General features: G+C 49.6%; 1 protein-coding gene across 1 annotated transcript; it reads left to right on the forward strand.

Moving 5' to 3' along the window:
• The first annotated feature begins 335 nt into the window (after positions 1–335).
• LOC146822706 (uncharacterized) lies at positions 336–2,259 on the forward strand. Its single transcript, XM_085606276.1, has 3 exons — positions 336–863; positions 1,963–2,186; positions 2,224–2,259. The coding sequence occupies exons 1-3, from the start codon at positions 482–484 to the stop codon at positions 2,257–2,259; spliced, it is 642 nt and encodes a 213-aa protein (XP_085462402.1). The 5' UTR covers positions 336–481.
• The last annotated feature ends 8,483 nt before the right edge of the window (positions 2,260–10,742 follow it).

Here is a 10,742-nt window from a genome sequence, read left to right on the forward strand (position 1 = left end):
TTTTTTATCCAGAACAGAACAGCAGGATGGCAGTGGATGTGATCCCAGATTGTGGATGGATCTGGATGACTACAAAATGGCAGGCAACTACTTCCTGTGATGTATTTGCTGCCTCCCACTCCCTGTAAAACATTTCCTGTATGGAAAAATATGTTCCGGGTCATTTTCGGAATTTGCGGCCAAAAAGCGGAAGCTCCGAATACGGAGCGTACGGCCCGTGTGCGGAAACGCCGATCACGCGGCGTACGGCCCGTGTGCGGACCTCCCGCTCCGGAACCGGAAACTGCGTTTACGGGCCGTAAACTCCGAAAATGACCCGGAACACATAATTTCATTCAGGAAATGTTTTACAGGAAGTGGGAGGCAGGAAATACATCACAGGAAATAGTTTGCTGCCATTTTGTGTTCATTCTGAGTCATCCTCTATCACAGACAGATCCTCTGACATCCTGCTGCTCTCATCCTTCTTATTATCCCCATAATGGCTGAGGGTTACGAAGAGAAGGCACCCCCTTTCACTGAAAGTGAGTTGGACATCTTGGCTGAGGGGGTGCTGGCCAAATTTTCTCAGCTATATGGGGACCCTGAACACCAGCTGAGCAATGCAGCCCGGGCCAGGCTGTGGGCCAACATCGCCGAACGCTGCAGTGCAGTGGGAGTCCACACCAGGCGTGCGAGGGCATGCCGCAAGCGCTGGGAGGACCTAAAACGGTGGGCCCGGCACAAGGCTGAGGAGCTGGTGGGCCAGTCTTCCCAGCACCATGTGCATCGTCCTCGCCTATCCCCACTGTACAGGAGGGTCCTGCGATCAGCTTGGCCGACCCTCCATGCTCAGCTGGAGGAGCAGGAGCAGCAGGGACATGGTAAGTGCATCATATGCTAAATGTGTCTGGGAGTATGATGTGAGTGAAACAGTGCTGTACCATTGTGTGTCCGATGCCTCCATTCACAGATTCCGTGTCCATGCAGCAGTAACCAAGCTTAAAAAGGCACACTGTGGCATATGGACTGTACAGGGCAGAGTGCATTTTGGGAGTTGGAGTCTCGCCATGACAACTGGCTAAATGAGCCATATTTGTGCATTTGGACTGAAATCAGCTCTTCCCGCACCACTACAATTGGCACTAGGAAATCATGTGTGCATTGGATGAGCAATGGTACAGACACTGTCCTGTGTGCGCATGGCAGGCCAAAGGGTATTGGATGCTATGACTTGCATAGCATTTTTAGAGTGTGGGTTCCAATTGTGACAAAACATCATGTGGCATGGAGTCAAGACAGACTTTGACATCCTTTCATCACTCTTAAGCGCTTCTAAATTTACAAGGGGTGTTCACTGACAGACGTCTCAGCCTCAGTGGCCTGTTTCACATGTACAGGTAGCTATCACTAAATTCCCCCAGTGTTCAGCGGTGTACAGCATTACCATATCAGTCACCAAAGCCAATATGTGCCACTGGATTGTCAGTACATGTGTGGGGACAGCCAAAGGCTAGACTCACAATTTGGCTACAGAAATAGGCCAGAGCCTCAGTGCATGTGTGACCCACATTCGCCACTTGTTGTGTCCCATACAATGCTACAAAGCAGATGACACTTGTCCAGACCTTAAATAGCTGCGACTCCCTATGAATGGCCATAATCTGAGATTCTGGACTTCATGTTCTCCATTGGTGGACTGCTTTTGGAACCTACACATGTAGCTGTGGCAGGACACACAGATCCCTAGAATGCCAGGTTGAGGGTTGGCCAATACAGTCGTGTAAGCCACACACATCCACGTGAGATGGCCATGTCAGACTCAATCCAGGACCTGACGGTGAACATACACGTAATGTCAGCTCATAGACACTGACAACTATTGAGTGTGATCAGAGGAAAATAAGTCTGACCTTGGATCCTATGAATGTGTCTCGTCCTGCATGACACAAACATAACATTCGGATTTTGCTTACATTTCAGCAGGCACAGCTGGCGGAACAGAAGGGCAGCAGGACCTGGTCCGGAGCAAGAGGCCACCAGTTCGGCGGCGGCTACACCCACTTTCCACCAGCGAGGAAGAGGAGGATGAGGAGGGACCCTCAACATCAAGAGGCAAGGGGATTGCGCCCACCCAGACTGACAAGGGACACCCTGATGCTGGTGCCACATCCCAGGTGGAGGCTGCAGACATTGATTGGGGGGGGGTGAACACGACACCTCGGACCATGAGGTGTTGGAGAGCAACTCTCCTCAGGATTCTTCACCTGTGGTCCCTGAAAAGGTGTCCTCGGGGCAGGCCAACAAACAATCTGGGCCTGCCATCAGCCCCTCCCTACCTCTAGAGTTCCCCATTCCATCGGGGGACCCAGCTGCATCCCCTGCAACCAGTCCCCCTCATCGTAGCCGCCAGCTCCCCAACATCATTGGCTCCGGACCTCAGGCACCACATCCCTCCTCTTCCCCCCAGGCCCCTCCCGGTGTTGTTCCTCCTGTGGCTGTGCCAGTGGACCTGATGTGGATGTGTGAGGGTCAGCCAGACATGTCCGCTCGCATCGCGCTACAAGTGTGTATGGAGGTACGCATGATGCGAGAGGACATGCTCCGATGTATGGCCACCCTCACCACCGCCATCAATTCACTGCCCGCAGCCATGTCGTCTGTTGTCTCCCCAATCCCTTCCCATACCACTGTCAATGTCTCCCCCTGTCCATTGCCCCACACTGTTTCCCCCCGTACTCCTCGTGTGGCACGAACCCAAGTGGTGCCTGTTCCTGCACCCGCCAGACGTGTGCCTGCATCGGACTCTGAGGATCTGGACATTGTGGTCCTAGAGGATGACCAGAAGGACACTTGACTTTAGACGTGAACAACTATTTCATTTTCCCCTTGTAAATAGACTGTTTTCCCTGACGCTCCCTGACGTGTTATATTTTTTTTGCCCCACCCCAATCCAGGTTCACATCTCCCTCTGCATTAAGATCTTCATTTGTTTTCCTTTCTCCCTTCCAAACGGACGGTTGTTCTTATGTACCTTCTCAAAATACAATTTGGAATACTCATAACTTCCACTTGTTTAACTTCATTCTGAATGTCTGGTTCTGAATATGGACACATATTTGATGGGTCATCTGCTATGCACATAATGGCTGGTTGCAACGATGGGTCACACTTGTAACTGTGTCACACACACACATACCTTCTCACATCTCCAGGCCACCTGCAACGTTACACAGGACATGATACACAACAGATGATTAGTTTTGGTAGGTGTTTATTTGGTGCACACACAAACACGTGATCACATTGTCCCGGGTTCCTGTCACTGGTGAGTGCGACGCCGCAATTTGGGGGGGGATGACCGCTCCGAGTGCTCAGGTCTGGCTCGCCGCCTACGTGGAGGTGGGTACTGTCCAAGGGACTGTCCAGGGTCATCCACATGTGCTGTGGCAGATGGTGTTTGCACACTTGATGGCTGTACAGGTGGTGGTGGTGGTTGTGCAGGTGGCGGGTGTGACAGTACAGGTGGTGGTGGTGGTGGTTGTGCAGGTGGCGGGTGTGACTGTACAGGTGGTGGTGGTGGTGGTTGTGCAGGTGGCGGGTGTGACAGTACAGGTGGTGTTGGTGGTGGTTGTGCAGGTGGCGGGTGTGACTGTACAGGGGGTGGTGGTGGTGGTTGTGCAGGTGGCGGGTGTGACAGTACAGGTGGTGGTGGTGGTGGTTGTGCAGGTGGCGGGTGTGACTGTACAGGTGGTGGTGTTGGTGGTGGTTGTGCAGGTGGCGGGAGTGACTGTACAGGTGGGGATGGTTGTGCAGGTGGCGGGAGTGACTGTACAGGGGGTGGTGTTGGGAGTGCCAGTTCAGCCCGCTGGTGTGGATGTCTCCCTTCGCTGTGTTGGTGTGCAGTTGGTACAGGTGTGGGGATGTGCTGTCCTGTGGGCAGATATGATGGCTCCCCTCCCTGCGTTGACCGTGAAGGGAAAGGTTGGCTCACTCTCAAAATGCCCTCCATCATCTTCATGGCCAAGGCATGGTGTCTTGCACTCTCGTCCCTCTGGATGGATAGCATGTCTCGCATATTTCTGGACATGTCCTGCCAAGTCCTATCCATCCTATCCAACACTTGGCTCAGCCTCTCCACCGCCTGAGGGAAGTGGACCATGTCCTGCAGGGAGTCCGACATGGTGGACAGGGTAGCCCCTATGGCACTAATGTCCTGCCTCACATCGCTCTGCTGTTGGAAGAAGTCCTGCTCCCACTGGTCATCACAGCCAGGTGCAGGCCCTCTCTGCAGCTGTCTGCCATGGATGGGATGTGCAGGTCCTACGGCAGGGGGTGGGGTGGGAGGTGTCAGCCTGTGGGCAGGTGAATGGTGCCCAGGGGATTCCAGCAGCACAACAGGGCTGGTACTACCCCCAGATGGTGGAGAGGCTGGCAGGGATACACTGTCTAGGGAAGAGTGGGTAGGGGAACCACCATGTTGGTCCTGGACGTGAGGACTGTGAGGGAGTGATGTCTGTGTTGTGATGCGTGTGTGCTGTGGCTGGTTTGCTCGAGTCTGGGGACAGGCCATGGTATGCCTGGGAGGAGGCGGAGGGACGTTGCTTGGCAGAGGAGTTGATGCCCTGACCGATTTAGCCAGTCTGGCACGATATCGCGCATTGCCATCTTCATCGTCAGACATGTAGTCCTCATCATCCACCAAGCAGAGGTCCTCAGGATATTCTTCCTCCTCCTCCTGAGCAGTGCTTGCAGCCGACATGACAGCTTGGAGGATCAGGGGATTCTCCCCTCTGATTCCACGTCGGCCCGCACTGGTCATAGGCCTGTCATCCTCGTCATCAGCATCCCCTGGAACAGAGGTTGCAACCGTATTAGGGATTGACCTTGTATGACATGTGGTGCAAAACAAGGGTTTGTATCAACTGTACTTTGCATCAACAGATGAGGATCATGTGACCTGTGTAGGGTACCACCACAAATGACAGCTCACACCATAGCACTGAGGGGTTACACAGATACAGGCAAACTCACCAGCTCCAGCCACAACTCTCTGTCCCTTGGTGTTCCCCCCTAGTGTCACCTGCTGGACCTGTCTCCTCACGGGCCTAGCTGTCCCTGAACCAGCAGCTGTAGAGGGAAGTGACAACATTCTCAATTATCTGCATCACCAATTGTCAGACAGGCACATGACACTCCTGATTTGTATTTCACTTTGTACACAACTGCTGATTACATGCAGAGGGGAATCAGGATCTCTGTCATGGCTTTGGAGTCGAAGCCAGTGACACACCTCATGCTAGAATTACCTGGAGGACGGCTGCGCGAGGGTTGGATGTCATACAGTCCCCGGGATGGTGCACGCTGCTGGGGTGTAATCCGGTCAGCATCTGAGATAAGACATACAGGTCTATATTTTTCAAGAAGAGATGGTAGCTCTGAGCCAACATGTCATTCTCAATGACCATTTGTGGGTAATCCAGAACGATGTGCAGCATGTTTAGCTCCTGAACTTTACATTTAGGCACCTGCTCACATGCAGCAGGTGCCAGCCGTTCCCTCCACACAGCAGTGACATCAATAAGATGACACATCAACAGACACCTCATGCTAGAATTACCTGGAGGACGGCTGCGCGAGGGTTGGATGTCATGCAGTCCCCGGGATGGTGCATGCTGCTGGGGTGTAATCTGGTCAGCATCTGTGATAAGACATACAGGTCTATATTTTGCAAGAAGAGATGGTAGCTCTGAGCCAACATGTCATTCTCAATGACCATTTGTGGGTAATCCAGAACGATGTGCAGCATGTTTAGCTCCTGAACTTTACATTTGGGCACCTGCTCACATCCAGCAGTTGCCAGCCGTTCCCTCCACACAGCAGTGACATCAATCAGATGACACATCAACAGATACCTCATGCTAGAATTACCTGAAGGACGGCCGCGCGAGGGTTGGATGTCATACAGTCCCCGGGATGGTGCACGCTGCTGGGGTGTAATCCGGTCAGCATCTGTGATAAGACATACAGGTCTATATTTTGCAAGAAGAGATGGTAGCTCTGAGCCAACATGTCATTCTCAATGACCATTTGTGGGTAATCCAGAACGATGTGCAGCATGTTTAGCTCCTGAACTTTACATTTAGGCACCTGCTCACATGCAGCAGTTGCCAGCCGTTCCCTCCACACAGCAGTGACATCAATCAGATGACACATCAACAGACACCTCATGCTAGAATTACCTGAGGGACGGCTGCGCGAGGGGTGAACAGCTGCAGCCAGGATGTCATTGAGTGCCCGGGATGGTGCACGCTGCTGGGGTGTAATCCGGTCAGCATCTGTGATAAGACATACAGGTCTATATTTTTCAAGAAGAGATGGTAGCTCTGAGCCAACATGTCATTCTCAATGACCATTTGTGGGTAATCCAGAACGATGTGCAGCATGTTTAGCTCCTGAACTTTACATTTAGGCACCTGCTCACATGCAGCAGGTGCCAGCCGTTCCCTCCACACAGCAGTGACATCAATAAGATGACACATCAACAGACACCTCATGCTAGAATTACCTGGAGGACGACTGCGTGAGGGTTGGATGTCATACAGTCCCCGGGATGGTGCACGCTGCTGGGGTGTAATCTGGTCAGCATCTGTGATAAGACATACAGGTCTATATTTTGCAACAAGAGATGGTAGCTCTGAGCCAACATGTCATTCTCAATGACCATTTGTGGGTAATCCAGAACGATGTGCAGCATGTTTAGCTCCTGAACTTTACATTTGGGCACCTGCTCACATGCAGCAGTTGCCAGCCGTTCCCTCCACACAGCAGTGACATCAATCAGATGACACATCAACAGACACCTCATGCTAGAATTACCTGAGGGACGGCTGCGCGAGGGTTGGATGTCATACAGTCCCCGGGATGGTGCATGCTGCTGGGGTGTAATCCGGTCAGCATCTGTGATAAGACATACAGGTCTATATTTTGCAAGAAGAGATGGTAGCTCTGAGCCAACATGTCATTCTCAATGACCATTTGTGGGTAATCCAGAACGATGTGCAGCATGTTTAGCTCCTGAACTTTACATTTGGGCACCTGCTCACATCCAGCAGGTGCCAGCCGTTCCCTCCACACAGCAGTGACATCAATAAGATGACACATCAACAGACACCTCATGCTAGAATTACCTGGAGGACGGCTGCGCGAGGGTTGGATGTCATACAGTCCCCGGGATGGTGCATGCTGCTGGGGTGTAATCCGGTCAGCATCTGTGATAAGACATACAGGTCTATATTTTGCAACAAGAGATGGTAGCTCTGAGCCAACATGTCATTCTCAATGACCATTTGTGGGTAATCCAGAACTATGTGCAGCATGTTTAGCTCCTGAACTTTACATTTAGGCACCTGCTCACATGCAGCAGTTGCCAGCCGTTCCCTCCACACAGCAGTGACATCAATCAGATGACACATCAACAGACACACATGTATGAGAAGATGACTGATAGGAAGGGATAAATGACCCGGATTCCTCCCCATTACACTGCTATCACCTTTGCCATTCAGACTTACATATTTCCAGAGTCTCATGTTGTTTGTTGTCAAGTCAGAAAGGGTTTCATGTGTGAGATTTACAATTGTCAGGGACATGATGTTGCTCATTTGTGCTTCCCCACGCATGAAGTCACACATATTTGTATGAGAGAACACAGATGTCTTATGTCCATCCTTTGAGTGTCCTCTCTTTGCGTACTCTATTTCCCAGATCATGGTACTACTTAGCTGACGACGATTGGTGTCTTGTACAGCAGACATCCAAACCTCTTTTGTCAAACACTCACCTATACATGTGAATACAGTAGGAGAGGAGGCAAGCAGAATGCAACATTGCGGATAGGCTGAGAGGCTTTGATGCCTTCTGCCTGCACTGGATTAGCGTGTTGCTCTTCAGCCTAGTCATTTAGCAGGTGTAACTACATGAAGATTCACCTTAGCAGCCCCTACATTCATCTCAAAGGTACACTACTGGCATCAGTGTTGGCCTCAGCCATGCTATTTTCATCATGGTGTTTCCTATCATTGAATTGCAAGCCGGTTGTGTTTTGGTCACTTCATATGACTCATGGTACTATTGAATGTCCATTCTGCACTCACTTGGCATACATTTTGTGTCATCCTTTCATTAGCCACCAGGGTCTGATCTTGCATGGGTTCAAATGCCATATGTGAGCATATTGTGATGCAGGACAACAGTGTTGTAATACACATGCAACATACGGCGGACGTGAAAGGCACATTTCTTGAGCAGTCAGCCTGATATATTCTTGGGTTCCCCTCCCTTGGCCCAGCACCGGAACAGTGTGTGGGCCCTGAACAGATGTCACAGCCAACCTTGTAGCAGAAGTCAGTGTGTGTCTTTGATTCTGGGAGGACCTCGTTGTACCTACAATGATAAGTGTGTTTTGCTACTTAACATTCCGGCAGCCACATGTGATGCACTAGATTTCTGGCACAAAGGATGAGCACAAGCAGTTGTGGGCACCAGCGTAGCATTAGTGTGTTATACGTAATATCATGATTGCTCCCACATTACTTCGAATGGGCCCACTACCTGGATGCAACCAATATCACAATGACATGTCTACGGATCATGATGTGAGGTCCACTATCGTGTTTTGTTGATGGCCAACCCAGAAGCCAGACAATGTAAGTGGTACAGGACCAGCTGTGTGGACTGGGCATTTGATCTATATTGGAAACATTCAAAGTTGGACAGTGTATGCATTGTCAATACTGATGACCCTGGGATCTCACTTGTTCAACATTGCCATATTTCAGTCAATTACTTTGATTGATTACGTCTACAGACACCATTACAACATAGTGGGGGCACCCTTTTGAGTAGTTGTGGCACTCGATGACAGGATTGGATTCCCAGGTCTGGTCCTGTTGCTGTAAAACATGTCATGTTCAGCAATTACGAAGGTTTGATGAGCCAAGACATGTAATATATTGTCTTCAGCTGTTCACAATTATAATTATCTAAAGGTGGATGTCCATTGACTACTCCAATAGTAATGCAGCGATTTGTACATCTCTGGTTGACTTTCATATGTGGGCACTACATGTCCCTCTGTCACTCCTGGCAATGCATGCATTTTGACCATCTCCTGGCCACTTTGACTTACCAGTCGGTGAGGGTGTACGGTGGCGATGCCTCCCAGTAGATGCAGGGACCTCCGCTACGGCAGTTGTCTGTGCTCTGGCTGAATGTGTCAATGGGTGAGAAGAGAGAAAACTAAACATCTGGAATATGTGCTGGTGGAACATTTCTGTGATTTCCCCATTTCTTCTGCATGCTAACAGTGTTTTGCAGTACTGCTGCTGACTGGGCAGGTAGGAGCAGTGGTGCATTGGGGTCGTAGTGGCGTGGCAGGGTGGGAAATTTACAACAGAATAGGTGTCTGACTTTTGGACCAGATGGTTCTCTCACCTTCTGCTTTGTGCTTTCAGCTTGCACGGGGTGATTTACTTCATAGAGATTTAGTGGCATGTTTCCACGCCCCTTGTAATACATTAACACCGCAGTTGCGTCACTTCTGTGTCACAGCGGTGGGGTAATACAGGTGACACATTTGGACGTATTCCCAATTTTTTTTATTTTTTTTTTATTTATTTATTTTTTTAAAATTTTTATTGAGGATTCATGTTACACTATAGCAATACAATATGAATACATTTTGACTAAATAAGAAAGCTGAATGAGGTATAAGCAAATTACAAAAATAGCCAAAACAAAATAAATAAAAAAACAAATATGGATGAAGCAAGAACAAGGCATGTAGAAGTCGGTTGACGAATTACATTTCTAGTGTCTAATTGAGATTGGAGGTTGTAAATCATAGAATGATGTGGCGTCGATGTTGATCTAGAAGTTAAGATACATATAGTAAAACAAAGAGCCATCTGCCACAATCAGAGGAAGAAAGAGAGCGAGAAGGAACGTATAGCTAATGAAGATATAAATATTAGAAGCCAGACGTAGCTATATTCTGAAAATCAGTAAGATTATGACAATCTACTAGTGCGCCAGGCAGCCACTGGTGCCCAAATCTTCAACCCCAATTCTCTTGATTTTTTCCCCTTAAGTTGATACAGAGCCGCCTCCACATTATGTATACCTAGAAATCTGGATAACCACATTTGAAATGTTGGGGCCTGTGTATCTTTCCAAGCTGCTGAGATTAAGGTTCTGAGTACAGCAGTAGAGATGAAAATTAGGGCTTCAGACTTATTCCCAATGTTATGCATCTATGTTGATGCCTCACGGTGTGCGGGCCTGCGCAACATTAAACATGCATCAGCTGTGATTTTGCAGGGTGTGTGTTTATTTGGTGATGCCTCGTACAAGTGATGCATTGTAATTGACGGCATTTCACGTAGTCACTTTTCATAGGGTGTTGCCATGCAAACTTAAACCAGCTTGACGCACCTGTAATGAGTTGCCCTGAGCGTTAGGTGTAGGCGGTCCATGGACATAGTTGGAGTTGCGTCACACTTGCGACACTACTCCAGCAGAGCATCCCCCTGATGCCATCAGTTGCGACACCCATCTGACTATCCCAGCGCCACAGTGCACCGCATTGTCAATGTGACGCATCCGCGGTTGCACAAGAGTTGGATTGGGTGTGGCATTGTTACTGGGGCATCTCTGCTGTAATTTGTCAATTGCTACTTAGCATGCTGGTGTATTAATGCAAC

This window comes from Triturus cristatus, chromosome 5_2 (assembly GCF_964204655.1).
Source record: "Triturus cristatus chromosome 5_2, aTriCri1.1, whole genome shotgun sequence".
Lineage (NCBI taxonomy): Eukaryota > Metazoa > Chordata > Amphibia > Caudata > Salamandridae > Triturus > Triturus cristatus.

Bases quoted from the DNA above. Each gene is read 5' to 3' on its own strand.
- LOC146822706 (XM_085606276.1), top strand. From the start codon at position 482: ATGGCTGAGGGTTACGAAGAGAAGGCACCCCCTTTCACTGAAAGTGAG. The intron at 864-1,962 runs GTAAGTGCATCA...CTTACATTTCAG, and splicing joins GCAGGAGCAGCAGGGACATG to CAGGCACAGCTGGCGGAACA. The intron at 2,187-2,223 runs GTGAACACGACA...GGTGTTGGAGAG, and splicing joins CAGACATTGATTGGGGGGGG to CAACTCTCCTCAGGATTCTT.